This window comes from Argiope bruennichi, chromosome X2 (genome assembly GCF_947563725.1).
Source record: "Argiope bruennichi chromosome X2, qqArgBrue1.1, whole genome shotgun sequence".
In the NCBI taxonomy this organism is placed as follows: Eukaryota; Metazoa; Arthropoda; class Arachnida; order Araneae; family Araneidae; genus Argiope; species Argiope bruennichi.
In genome coordinates, this window is record NC_079163.1 from 19,316,401 (window position 1) to 19,331,608 (window position 15,208).

A 15,208-nucleotide genomic window follows, 5' to 3' on the forward strand; every position below is an offset into this window, starting at 1 on the left:
TCATTAATGATTGCATTTTACTTACATTTTATCATTCTTCTTACTGGGGAAATTGAACTAAGTATATGTTATGAAACAAATACGTTATTAAAAAAAATTCTCTCAATAGAATTAAAGTTTAAAAGGAATGTTGAACTAAGTTTAAAATTAAATTTGTTTTCTGAATCTCCACTTGATTCCTTTATGCAAAATGGCTTACCTATTGTTAAAGAAAAAGGAAGACCTTTTAAAACCGGCAGAAGATTTGGTACTGACAATAGATGCAAGCGCAAACAAACCTAAGATCAAAGAAGCAATAATCTCAGATCCAACTGCATTGACGAGGATACTAAGGCAATGCTCAACAGCATAGTAGAGGAACTCCAAAAGAAAAGGAAGAAAAAGCCGAAAGAATCCGACAGGAAGAAAGAAAGCATAAACTGGCAAAACTACGACTAGAAGCCCGGCGCAGAATGGTTCCAGAGAACGTCTTCGAAGGTGCCTCAGTGCCAATGAAACAAATCATGAAACGTTTCATAAATTTAATATGAAGGACGATATCACTTTACACTCACTTTATTTTAATGACACGCAGAATTAACCTTCTTGCCGAGGAAAGACTGAGTACAAAAACTTATAGGGCTGTTACCTATTGACGTTGCTCATTTTATCGCGAGAGAGTCAGTGGATAAATGTAACGATTACGACCACGCCAAGAATTTACTATTGAAAAGATTCAAGTTATCTCAGGAAAAACTGCGTCAACTATTTATCTTTCACCAAAAATCAGATGAACGAACATGACAAGATTTTCACCACGAATTACAGACATATTTTGATGGATGGACTCCTGGTTTAAAAATAGAAACTTTCGACCGGCTACGAGAATTGATTATAGCCGACCAAATGAAGAAAAGAGCCCCGTACGAATTTCAAAAACATTTTCTAGACGAATGGTCTACTTTTAACGACAACGCAGGGCTAGCAGAAAAATTTGAAGAGAACGAAGACGTCCGAAGAATATTAAAATCGAAGCCTTCCAACCCATTCGCCAAAGGAAAAGATAAAGCCAGAGGATCAAACGTTAATTATTCTTGAAGACCCGAAAATTTCGAAGGTGAAACCGTAGGTATGAGAAGAAACATTTTCAATCGAGCGGAAATCCCTACATCGTGGAAAGCAAACTAATTTGTAGCTACTACCAGGGACCAGGTCATTATGTCATGGATTGTACGAAGAGCCCGAAAAGTTCAAAAACTAATAAATCTACGAGCCCTCCGGTCCAAATATGTTCACGAATCTCTAGAGAAAGAATTAATACAAGAAAAGTAACCCTGGAAAACAAGACTTTTGCAGCTCTCGTAAATACTGGCAGTTCAGCTATGATCATTCGTGAAGCAAAGGAATCTTAGAACTCTCGTAAGACATTGCAGTTTTATCCGGATTAAGGAAATACGAAGTCAAAACAAAAAGGTTGTTCCAATGAAAAATTGAATTAGATGGAGAAAAATATTCTATGACGTGGCTTGTCGTACTTACGCCGTATTTGGAATTTCAAGTAGTAATCGAGTCTGATATTATGGCGCAAGCTTCCGTCTACTTCGACAAGGAAGATGTTCGGTTCGGTAAACATGAACATAAAATTTGGTTCATGCACACGCAAGTGTACGAAGCGAGAGCTGAAGACGAAATTAAAATTAAACATGTTACCAATCATCGAATAAGAAGAAAACTCATTGGATTAATCTGCAACTATAAACCAAAGAAGACAAAAAGACAAACGTATCCATGAGGATTATCTTGAAAGACGACATACCAGTTTACCAGTCTGCACGCCGATTAACATTTTCTCAGAATCAAGCAGTCAACAAGAATGATTAGAACAAGGAATTACAAAGCTGATCCGAATACGTTAGTCCAATTGTATTAGTTAAGAGGAAAGATGGTACCACAAGATTGTGTGTAGACTACAGAAAACTGAACCGGAAACTAGTCACGGATCGCTTTCCGCTGCCATTGATAGAAGATGTATTAGATAAATTTCAGAAAGCCAAAGTCTACACTACGTTAGATTTTAAAAATTGATTTTTCTACGTTAACGTTAATGAAGGCAGAAACGTTATTCCAGACGGACAATTTGAATTTAACAAAATGCGTTTCGGTCTAAGCAATAGCCTATTTCAGAAATATGTATACAGTATTTTTCGAGAACTCATGTGAAATGGCATTGTAATAATTTATATGGACGATTTGATAATTCTGCTAAAGATGAAAAAGAAGGTTTAGAAAAACTAGAGATAGTATTTGAAGTCGCCTTGAAGTATGGCTTAGAAATGAAGTTCAAGAAATGTCAATTCCTAAAAAAGAAAGTAGAATTTTTGGGTCACGTCATCGAAAACGGTACAATATGCCCGTCAGTTTCGAAGACGATAGTCGTCAAAAATTTCCCAGCGCCAACAACGGTCAAGCAAGTCCAAAGCTTTCTAGGACTCACTGGCTACTTTCGTAAAAAAGGAAAGACAATCCATTTGTATTCGGGCATGCCTAAATAGAAGCATTCGAAAAGCTCAAGAACTATTGATTGGAAGTCCAGTATTAAACATTTTTCAACAAGGGAAAACATCGGAATTACATACAAACGCAAGCAAACAAAGATATTGCGCTGTTTTACACCAAGAAGCAGAAAACGGCATCCTGTCCAATACATATCACAGAAAACTACCACAGCAGAGAAGAAATATAGTTGCTATGAACTAAAAGTTCTTGCTGTAATGAACGCTTTAAAGAAATTTCGCACCTACCTTCTAGGGAATCATTTCAAAATTATAACAGACTATTCAGCTTTTCAAAAGACTATGGACAAAAAATATTTAGTTAATCGCATAGCGACATGGGCATTACTGTTAATTGTGCATCTTTCCGGCCAGGGAATGCAATATGTAGATGCTTTAAATAGGTACCCAGTCGCCATAATTATGAGCGATACTCTCGCCGCAAGATTAAAAAGAGCATATCAGGAAGATCATTCAAAATTTAAAGTCGCTGATTGGAACAAGTAATGCTTCAGACTTTCTCGTTAAAAACGAAATACTATACAAATACGTAGATGGACGAGAATTGATAGTGGCACCAACAGATATGCAAATTGAGCTAGCTAATCAAGTTAACTCATTTGAAAGGGCACTTTTCAGCAGCTAAAACAGAAGAAAATGTCAAACGAGAATTTTTTTATGCCTAATTTAAGCAGACAAATACAAAATATAATCATTAACTGCGTGCCAAGTAGTCTAACTAACAAAAAGAGTGGGAAAAAAAGGTTTCCTAAATCCTATTCCAAAAGAGGATGAGCCATTAAGTACTTACCACATAGATTTCATTGGATATTTACCTTCTACCAACATAAGATATCAACATATCCTCGCAATAGATGAGACTTTTAAGAAGTTTACCTGGTATTCAGTAAGATCTATCTCCACAGAAGATGCCCTAGATAAATTAAAAGTACAATAAAAAAAAACTTTCGGCAATCCCAAAAGAATAATAACAGACCGAGGCTCTGCTTTCAACCTCCAAAGCATTTAGTGACTATTGTACCGAAGAGAACATCCAACATTTGCAGATCACCACCTGTGTACCTCGAGGGAAAGTCGAGAGGATTCACCGAACTCTTATTCCAGTTTTGACCAAATTGTCAATCGCCTATTCCTCCAAATGGTACAAATTCGTAGATCCACTTAAAAGAATTCTAAACAGTACCTCCAACTGCAGTACTAAGTGGTTTCCGTATGAACTATTGACTGGCGTTACCATGAGGAATAAAGATCTTCATCTAAAAAATCTGCCAATGGAAGAAATGATGGTGGATCTGCAAAAACAGAGAAACCAACTACGACAAGATGCAAGAAGAAACATTCAAAAGATCCAAGCAGAAAATAAATGAACCTACGATAAGAAACGCAAGAAAGTACCTAGGTACAGAATAGAGACTTTGTGGTCATTCAGAGAACACAATTCGGAACAGGTCTGAAACTAAGACCAAATTTTTTAGGACCGTATAGAATAATCGAAGTAAGGCCTAGATATAGATACGAGTTTGAAAAAGTAGATGACCATAAAGGCCCTAAATAAACTTCTTCATCCGCCGATTTAATGAAATTTTATTCATCAGAGTGAAAGATTAAGTATTTCTGAATTCATTATTATTTTTATTCGTTGTCATTGATACTTTATTTACACGTATTGTATTGTTATTCCTTATATTTAACTCATTCATACTTTCATTTTAAATTTTTACTTTCTAATATGCATTTATTTAATGTCGTTATAGGCCAATTATTCAATGTATGTCAAATCACTGGGGTCAGAGATCCCTTGATGGCCGAACTAGAAGGTGATATTGGCTGTAAACTTGTTTCAAGGATGGTGATTAATTTAAGTAATTAATTGATTTCGATTGTAAGAGATAGCGATTCCGCATCATGTCATGTGATGCATGTGACGTCTGAGCGTCTGGTGGGCTCCAAAAAGTAACACTCGCTTCTTCCGGCGGCGGTGAGGTTGGACGCGGTTTACGTGCTCCCTTTAAGTACCCTTTTTTAGGCTTAGCAATGTTTGGCGTCCCCGTCTCAGGTGGACCCTGCTCCTAATTAAATTTTATCCCATTTCTGTAAATAGAGTAAATATTGAAATGTTTAATTATATGTAGCCTTAATAAATTAATTGTTTGTTAATTCAGATATCATGATTCCTTTTTTTTCCCCCAAAATATTTACTTCTAGAAGGCAGAAGAAGCCGTCCTACATAAATTACCAATTAAAGGGAAGAACAAAGTATTAAATTATGCCTGGTTCATAAATACAAACACTACAATTGAAGAGATGTTATTTACACTTCTGATCTGAAGAGTGAGATGAATTTATGCTGATAGAAAGGATGGGAACATTAATTGATGACATGAAATGGAAAAGGTAATAAGTGTAAAAGAGAAATATCACATCAAAATAGAGCAAAGACCATGGTAGACAATCTCAACAGGCGAAATGATGGAAGTGTCTAATACACTAACTAGTTATCAAACTCATTTTATTTGCAGTTTTGTACTAATGATCTAGAAAATGCTGCAAACACCGAAGTTGACTTGAAACTAATATGTTTTGCTATCATTTAAAATCTGCGATTTTGCCATTTCCCGTCTTATTATTGGATCAGTGTTACAAATTCTATCATAGAAAGATATTATTCATTACTGTAACTGGAAAAGTCAGATGAATTTATGCTAATAGAAAGAATTAAAACACGAATGTTTGGGAATATCAGGAATATGACTATTTGATTAACTCAGAAACGTTTAAAAAACATCTTTCACTAGAAAAGCACATAGTTGAAGATAATTTATGTTTAGGCTAGAAATAGTTCAAATCTACTGCTTTTACTTTTTCCAACCTACTTTTTAATTTTTCAATCTTGCAAAACTGATTGGTGAACTCTCTCGCTTGCATGTTGCAACTGCATCTGAAATATTTACCACCAAAATGGTAGTAAAAGGAACTTTCATCTGCAAATATGCCAGCTGGCAAATCAAGGAAGCCTATTGACTTAGATTGTAGAATGAAGATTATAGGGAAGTGTGAATGAGCAAATAAGTTAATACAATAGAACATGACTTGTAGTACTCACATTCAACAATAATGATGCCATTGATGGAAGGAAGAGAAAGAAAGGGATCCATCCTTGAAATGATGAAACTGTTATTCATATATATGACAGATATAATACAGAAGAAAATAAAAGAGCCATCACACAATGCATCAAAGACAGAAGTCATTTTCAGATTTTAAAATCATATCCGGAGCATATGCAAAAGATTTCATGCTAGTAATGGGTATTTTATGTATTTCAAAAAGATGTGCTTAGTGTAATGTACATATTACAGAAGTAGGACATGCAGATGAAGAAACTTCAAAAATTCACTGACGCTTTAAAAAAATAATTGGAGAAAAATATTATGCACCAAAATGAATTTTCAACATAGACAAAATTTGTCTGCTATGGAAACAAAAGGTTATTCGCATGCACATAAATAAGGGGAGGAGAAGATTCAAAGCTTTTAAAGATAAATTAATTTTGTTGTTTGGTGGCAGTGCTATAGATTTTAAGAAGCTTTTTCCAACTTAATGTTTGAAAAACCGTCATGCATTTAGGCACATTAATAAGTTCAAAGATTGTGTTTTAGAAATGATGAAAGATCATCTTCAATGAAAAAAGTTCACAGATTAAGTTTTCATGCGGAATGTGTGAAAAATTAAACTGCAGACTTAATGAAAACTATAACTTATGATTCACTCCCTAAAAATATTTTAAGAATAGATTCATCTATGCTCCAGTTCAAAGGACAGAAGATGCTACATTAGTTGTTCTCAGTGTGAAAAAAAAAATGCATGTGGAAAACAGCAGCATTGTTTGCTATAAATGCCACTGAAATCAAGTTTCATTTTGAATTCAGTATTATATATTTTCTTGCTATCAATAAATAATAATTTTAATTTCAATTGTGTATGTGTCTTGTATTTTTTAGTTTTTAAAATACAGTATCTCTAAAATCCTTTTAAAACATTATGTTCTAAATATTTTTAAATGTGAAATTTCAAAAATGATATTTATATGAAAATATTTTTTGTACTTAATTTTTTGTGTTTTTATGCATAATATTTTCTATGACATTTAAAGTAATTTTCTTTATGTTTTGTTCAGAAAAAAAAGTTATCCAGGCCTGCAAAGCCTAATACATATCCTTGAGTACAAAGAAGAAATGTGTATCTTCGATGTTAAAATTTAATTTTTCTGGTGGTAAATGCAAACGATTGCAAATCAAGGAAACAGTGTAATAGCAAATAATTCTTTTTATCACATGAACAATAAAATTATTCACATTAAACTAGAAATGATTTAACTATATGTCAATCGGAAAACAAATTTTCAAATTATGCTTACTGTTCAATAATAAATATGACATCAAAAGAACTAAATACTTGCAACATGCACTTTTTGCTTATTTTTAATCTAAATTTTAATCGAATATTTTGTTAACTTGGGAATTTAAAAAAAAAAAAAATTACAAATATAAAAGACCAACTTCTCTTGTAGATTCCAATCTCTATCTTCTTTGACTCATGATGATAACCTTAAGAGCAAAAATAATTTTCCACTGTATAAACATTTTTAACAGATAGAAAAAAAATTTGGGCTTTGTTCCCCACTAGTTTTTAATTGTATACCATTTCACCAATTTCGAGAATATAACAACATTTAAAAAACAAAAAGACACACGGCCAGAAAAATAATCTTCCAGCTCAGAAATTACTCTCTGCTACAATAACATTAAAAAAAAAAAAAAAAAAAACTTTAATGTAAATACAATTTAAGAATTTTTTTCTGAATTGGAATATTCTCTCAAAATGTTAAGGTCAACAGTACTACTTGATTAGATATACCTTCAAAATGCTTAGACTAATAAACAATTAATAATGCATATTTTATAAAAAGACAATATCTGAGATGTAGTTAATCAAGCCAATTAGTAATTTTGTGGGTCAAAAAATCAATTGCATTTTATTTCTCATAAGATCAGTTACAAAAATGACAGCAAAGATAACAACAATCATACCACATTGAAGGCATCCATCACATGTCAGATACAAGAATTTACCATATCACCTTAATTCTTCTGCAATCTAATAAACTGAAATCTTTAAATTTTAAAGTCTATACATCAATCAATTTTTAAAAAGTTTTTAATGAACAAAACCACCAACCTTTCACTAAATACTAAAATATCTTGATTGTATTTCTATCTTTGAAAATTAAAAAAACAAAATTAAGTTGATTAATGGATATAAAGTTCAATTAAACAAATTTTAACTTAATGGGCTTTTTTTAGTAGTAAAAACAGATGAGAATATATCAGTGAAAGTAATGACTAAAAATTCAAGAGAGTTAATATAATAAAGAAAATGCATTAATATTTACGAACTTTGATAGCATCACGTCTTTTCTGCTCTGCTTGAGTATGAGCTTCTCGTCTTCTTTCCTTATAACTTAGAGTTGATTTTTGATCACTGTCTTCATCATCTATGATAAAAGAAAAATTCAAAGCACAATCAAAAGTAAATTTGTTTCTATTGCTCTGCTTCTCCTCAGTTTTTTTTTTCTTTGTCTTTTCAATATAAAAAAAAACTTCTAATTTATAAGAGACTAATAAAAACTGCTTAACATGTAACATTTCCAGTTGATAAATACAATAAATATAAGTTGCTTCAAATTTGTAGATAAAAATACAAAATTTGTTCAAAAAATAGCCAGTGCACTGGCTTTAATGTGCATGTTTCATTTTTTTCATACCCCAGTAACTATTGTTGGTAGATAACTAAACATTTAGAGAGGGGAGGGAGATGTCAGATTTTCGTTTTTGAATAAATGACAAAAAAACATGATCAATATTAGTGCACTAATTTTGAAGGAAGTATAAGTATTCTCAAAAAGGAAATAATTCATATGATTAAACAAGGATTTGGGAGAAAGCAATAGGTACTATTCAAATGAGGCAATAGTTTAACTGCTTCTACAGGCCTTATCACACGGCCAAATACCATCTACAATTTCGTGGACAAACGCGCACGGAAAAATGTGTGTAGTGACGTAACGTGAGGATTTGCTTTATGGTAAACCGAAAACACATGTGTACTTTATGGCTAATTTATAGCTCTTTATTCGCTTTTTCTGTTTGGTGAATATCTGTAGTTTACACATTCCATACATTATATCCTGGGATATATTGCTGTTCCATCAATTTTGTTAATTTTTCAGTAATAATGACAGGTTTACGTACAAAAAAAAATCTAATAATTGCATAATGTATCTGTATAGGCTTTCATAGATTAAATTGTGAAAATCAAATTAAACACAGAAATATGCTAAAAAAGCGATTTTGTGAGTTGGATGTGCAATTAATTTTAAAAATAAAAACTTTACTATTATTTATTAATTAAAGCATTAAACAATAACAGAATCATTCATATTCTGCAGTTCCCTTAAATGTACTATATAATGTTGTGAACAATATTTCAGCAGTAAGAAAATGAATTGATCCTTATTAACTTTCACAACAGCAAAGAATTAAATAATTTTTTAACTGTATGGAAGATGTTAATTACATATTTTAGAAATTCAAAAATTATACCATTATTTAAAAAAAAAATTAAAGATTTAATCTGATCAAATACAGTTCACATAAACATTAATAATTCTTTTACTTCTGAAAATAAATTTTCTTGCTTTTAATGACTATCTACAGGTGTCAATATCTCTTCGTCTTCTGATAATTATTGTACGAATTTCTTCGTGTAACATTTGTCTTTAATAATGAATATTCAGTGGATTCCAAATAGCTGGCTTTTAATGAATAAAGTCGATCAAAACCCATTTTTTATCACACGACCATAGAACATTTTCGAAATGTGTTTACAAATTAGTTTCATATTGGCGTCAATCGTGCCATTATTGGCAACTACGTCAGTACCAAAGCCATGCACGATTGGTTGAATTTCGTTTGCAAACAATCTTTCCGTCGCTATCGTCTACATTTTCAAGCTGGTTGAAAAAAGCTCACGTTGACGGAAAACTTGCTTGACCGGTTGCCTGCGGGTAAAAACGGAAAATTGTCCACAAAAGTGTAGACGGTATTTGCCTGTGTGATAAGGCCTTAAGACACACAACAGTCAAGAGCAAAAAACATTCTGATGGGCCATTGTACAAGACAGTAATTCACCAAGTAAGGATTATGATAATGCAGAATTGTCAAATTACAATCATAGACTTTGCAATTAAGGCAAGCATCAGCACTAGATCCATTTTGATTAAGAATTTGGACTTCAGAAGAATCTGAGTAAAGTTCGCACCAAAGTTACAACCCAGTGAGCAGAAGCAAATCGGATTGAAGAATAAATACCCTCAAAAGAGACGGGTTCTGGGTTTATACAAACAACTCAGAAATGCAGTTATCACAATAAAAGCATCCAACATCTCCAAGGTCAACAAAACAAGGCCTGCAACAATGTCAATGATGTATAGAATTGCTTTTTTTTTTTTTTAAAGCTTTTAATAACTGAATAGTGACTTTTCAAAACTGTTGATATTATATTTATCTAAGTTTCATACATTTTGCCATGTCTTAATTTTTCATCTAACTTCTATGTCTTTTGTTAAGCTAAACTTCTCTTCCACTCTTTCCTAGTTAAGAAAGGGATCTGTAAAACAGAAAGCAAAGATTACAGGCGACTCAAAGGCAAGTATTTCTTGCCTTCCTATAAATAGACATCTAGTCTACTGAAAATTTCAACTGAAGGGAGAACTACAGAAACATCCCCTACCCATTAATTAATTTATATTCCTGTTTATAAACAAAATTCATATGTACTTTTTTTTTTTTTTTTTTTTTACTAAAATAGGTATTACATAGTTTTTGCATACAAAAATTTTTGTTATACAAATAGAAAATTTCTTTCATTAATAGCTTTAATGTAAATCCAGAATTATGAATAAAAAGCTTATCACATTAGATTCAACTGTAATTATATACTAATTGAGAGTAAGCAGAAAGTGTCTCCTTTCTTTTTAGCCAGTAACAGTTACATTTTTTCAAATACAAAGCCAATTTTCAAATAAACACACTTAAAATTGAAATGAAATAAATAAAATAAGTGAAATAAATAAAGCAAAAATACTTTTTAAAATGGAAATTGATAATAACATATTACTTTCAATTCAAATTATTTACTTTTTAAGAAATTTGTTTATGAATTAAACTTACTGTTATTAACTAATATAAAACTATTCATCATGCCTACCTGTATTATGGGCTGATGAAGAAGTTAAAAGATCAATGGATCCAGTTGAAGATGTTCTAGAAAATGAAAAACTTAAACTAGGAGCAGGAGGACTTGGCAAACTGAGTTTATCATTTTCTGATCCTAAAATAATTATAAAAGCATTAGGTTGCTACAATATGAAAGTGTTGTTGGTTTAAATATTGCAAAGAAAATGAAAAAATAAATGCAGCAGAAAGTGCCAAAATATCAAAAGATAGAGGACGGGATTTTTTAAAAAATGAAACAAAAAATGTATTTTTAAATATAATATTTTAACATTTTACAGGAATTTTCTGTTGAAGATTTATTCATTCATACTTCAATATATTTTGGAGCAAAATAAAATTTTTAAAAAAATAGAAGGAAAGAAACAAAGAAAGAGAGAGTGAATATTGCAATAGTAAAATATAATGTTACATAAATTTCATTTCGAGGAAAATTGAACACCAAATCTAATGTTCTAAATTTTATATAGTATCTGTATTTGAATCAGTTCAAAAAATTTCTTCTAAACAAAATAAATAAAGTAGACAACACATTTTATCATTAAGATAGATAAGATTGAACTAAATTATAAGATTATGCACTTTACAATAGTATTTGATTACAATATCAAAGAAACACAAACTAACATCTTAATAAATTATTCAACTGACATAGTGCTACTGTTATCAAAAAGGTGAAATATTAATTTTAGATTTAAAAGAAAAACAATAAGGCAAAACAATTATATACAGTATGTACGACTATTTTTGTACAACCCAATTCTACATAGCTAACAAAATGTCGACAAAAATTACTTACCAGGATCATATTTAGTATCTGTGAAACTTAGCTCTGCCATGATTCATTTCCATTCAAAGATATGTTTAACTGAAAAAAATATAAATTTAACTGCATTAAATGAAAATAAGTCAAACAATTTTGTACTGAAAATAAGCTGAAATATATAAATTTATTTTTGCAAATAATAATTAAAAAAATCTTTAAGTTTCATAGGGATTAAATAATTATTTTCAAAAAGATAACAGCCAACATGCAATAATTTCTCTTTAACATTTTCATTCACTTATACTGTATAACACATTTTAAATTAAGCTTCATATTATAAGGAACGAAACAGGTGAACCTCTTAGACTAACTGGGACCAAAATGTCTTATAAATCTGCAAATTTGATATCAAAACCACATACAAAATTTTATTTGTTTTGTCTGTTGACTTTTTCAGCAAACAGAGAAATAAATAGTTTACCCTTTGACAGATACAATCCAAAATGAGACCCAAGCTTACAATTTTGATGCAAAAACCATACACTGAAATTCACACAACTAATTTATTATGCCTCTGAGTTATCATACTCAGATTTATAAATACACAAAGCATCAGACAGCCAATCCTTGATGGAATTGGCCTAAACATTTTATAGATATTTACAATTCCAGAAATAAAAACATATATTAAATTTCATCTCTCAGACATTCCATTTTTAAGATATTGTGTTCACTAGCACAAAGACAGATAAACTTCTCTTAAGTCGCATTTACACCAAGTTTCATAGATACTGGTCTGAAATTGTGTTGCAGACAAATGTTGATGGCTTTTTGTTGCGGACAATACATAAGAATACATCTTGTTGCGGACAATACATTTTTTTTTTCCAATAATAGAAGGAACTGAACTCCCTTTAAACTTTATCAACCATGTTATTGCAATTTAAGGATGCTGTGTCGGCAGCGGCAGCGGCAGCAGCTTGTATAATTTTGTTAATATAACAGAACTTCAAAGAAACATAGTGAGCTATTATTAACTGATTGATATCCAGTATCATATTTACAGAATAGTCACATTTCATTTTCATACCTAAGTCAAATGCATTCCATTTTTTCTTTTCTCCATTGTCTATAAAATCAACTTGTTTTCCTAGTTTCCAACCAAGATATACCATCTATCAGCCAGATTTTGAAGTCAAAATTGTGTCATTTTTTTTTTCTCTGCTTTGAATTATTTTCAAGATAATGAAAGAAATTCAAAAGTAATCTTTATTTTTTGATATTTTATATTTTACTATATTTTAAAAATGCATGAACAATGCATGTATTTCATGGCTTAAAAACAATCCTGGGGAAAAAATAATGATTTATGATATCCCAAGTATCGAAGTGACTGCTCTCCCACTGGCTACCAACCACTGACTGATTGCAATATACAGGGTTGCCACTCAAATCTGGAGGGGAAAATCCCAGTGTTTTCCCTGTATGTATATTCAAGATACGAGGAAACACACGAATAACACTCATGAGCTAGTTATAATGCAATATGATTTAAAAGAGTGGGGAAACCAAGGAAAGGAAGCAACAGTTTAACATTACTTGAAATAATAGCACAATAAAAGAAGGTTTATATTTATATTAAAAAAAAAAATCTCTTTAGTTATTATCTAAAATTTAACCAGACAAAATTTGCATATTAAAGGGGATATATTACCTTTCACGCTCTTTAACTGTCAATCACACAAAATTAAGAATTCGGGTGAAATAAAATACAAAACGTTGTTATCATGATACAAATCATTTAATGATTACTTAAAAAAAAAAAAAAACATTACAAAGCATTACTTTTTTTTTAATTTATTCCTTTTTACCAATTTATGTATTTGGGCATCAATTTCTGCAACTTCTTCAAATCTTTCAATCATCAGTTTCGTGGAGCTAATCTTTAACAAATAAGGCACGCCATTTTTGTACGGTCTAACGCACATTTTTTTAGCTATTCCACTTTTAGTGAACATATATGAAAATATTTCCGATATATCATTGAATCCGACATATCAGTTTTAATGCCCATAAAAATTCAGCTTTAAATTATTGTTCTTGAACAAAGAAAGTTGAAATTGGTTTATTTTCGGACATTAGATTTGATGTCTTTGATTTGACATGTCATCGTTCCCTGTATTCTTTTAAATACAAAGCCTAATATTAATGATGAATTATTTTAACTGGCACGCAATTTTGTTTCCCTTTTTTCGAATGACTAATAAGTGCCTGTTCACCCATATTACTTAGGCACATTATTTTCTTATAAAGCGAGCAGTATGCAACAAATGGATTTTGCAAAATTTCTCGAACTCTTTCAGCAAAATCAGGATATATTACATTTATTCTTCCATTTCGTATTAAACACGGATTTTGAGCAGCTCATTGTTTTAAAAAAAGCCTCTAATCTGCTTTGAATAAGCTGTCAGTTTCTCAGATAATAAACAAACCATTCGATAAACTCAATTATGGTAGACTAAACAACACCGCGCTTCTTCCGCAGATTGAATGTTCCCACCACAGAAATGTATTCTATTCTTTCACACAGTTACAAAAGTCTCGCGCATGCCCATTAGCTGCAATTTTCCATCAATTCGGGGATTTCATGGAAAAAGAGCAACTGCTTCGGAAATCGAACTTGATAGATCTATACATTAAAAGAGTAGAAAATGAATAGGTTTCCGCATTACACAATCATCATGAATGGTATTGTTTCGCTTTTGGAAGCTATGACTACGATCTTTCATTCTTGCAATCTTTACAGATCAGCATTTCTTTAGATGGGGGGGGGTCAATCTCCCTGCATTTTCCCGGTGTCGTGGCAACCCTGAATATAACAACTGGTTTTGCAACTGCTGGAGTAAGTCGACAGAACCCAGACATGTTTTCCAATTCGGGATTTCTTCCCAGTTACGTAATGGAACGTGTTCAAGTCACATTTACTGTATCTCAGAGTGATCCTTCGGTTTTGGATTCCGTTTCTCCTAATTTGATGCCCATTGATACTGACAAACTTCGACAACTGAGCGTGAAAGAAATGGCGCAACTGCAAAGTGTTGCCATTCCCAAATCCCGAAGTTTTTATCCCACATACTGTTTCACCATTGTAAGAACTGTGACCATTACCAAAGACTGGCACAAGACAAGGAACAAAAAAAGGACGAAGGAAGAGGCAGGATGCTGTTTTGATAGATATTGCTGTGAAGATAACACTTCAACCAGAAAAAGAAGCCATTGTAGTAAAAAATTAAAAGCAACTGTAAAAACAAAGACAAAAGTTTTATATAATAAAAATGAAGAAAGCAAACTAAAAAATATGAAAGTGGCAAAATACCAAATTCAGAGAAAGAAAATAAAATTCAGAAGACAAACTTGCATTCTGAGAGCGAAGAAGAATGGGGTCTCTCAGTGATGAAGACAATTTTGATATAAATTGTGAATTGACTAAGGATTCGAATTATATGAATTTGGGAGAAAAAAAATCAGAGATTAAT

General features: G+C 31.5%; 1 protein-coding gene across 3 annotated transcripts in view; it reads right to left on the reverse strand.

Annotated features, from left to right (window-relative positions):
* LOC129960089 (max-like protein X) overlaps positions 1 to 15,208 on the reverse strand; it is a 30,770-nt gene that overhangs the window by 11,519 nt on the left and 4,043 nt on the right. For all 3 annotated transcript variants that reach the window (XM_056073191.1, XM_056073193.1, XM_056073192.1), the window contains 3 exons: positions 11,706 to 11,774; positions 10,881 to 11,003; positions 8,009 to 8,106 (listed from right to left, as the gene is read on the reverse strand). In XM_056073191.1, the coding sequence (XP_055929166.1) occupies positions 8,009 to 8,106; positions 10,881 to 11,003; positions 11,706 to 11,745 (261 nt within the window). In that variant the 5' untranslated portion in view covers positions 11,746 to 11,774. The remainder of the gene's footprint in view (positions 1 to 8,008; positions 8,107 to 10,880; positions 11,004 to 11,705; positions 11,775 to 15,208) is intronic.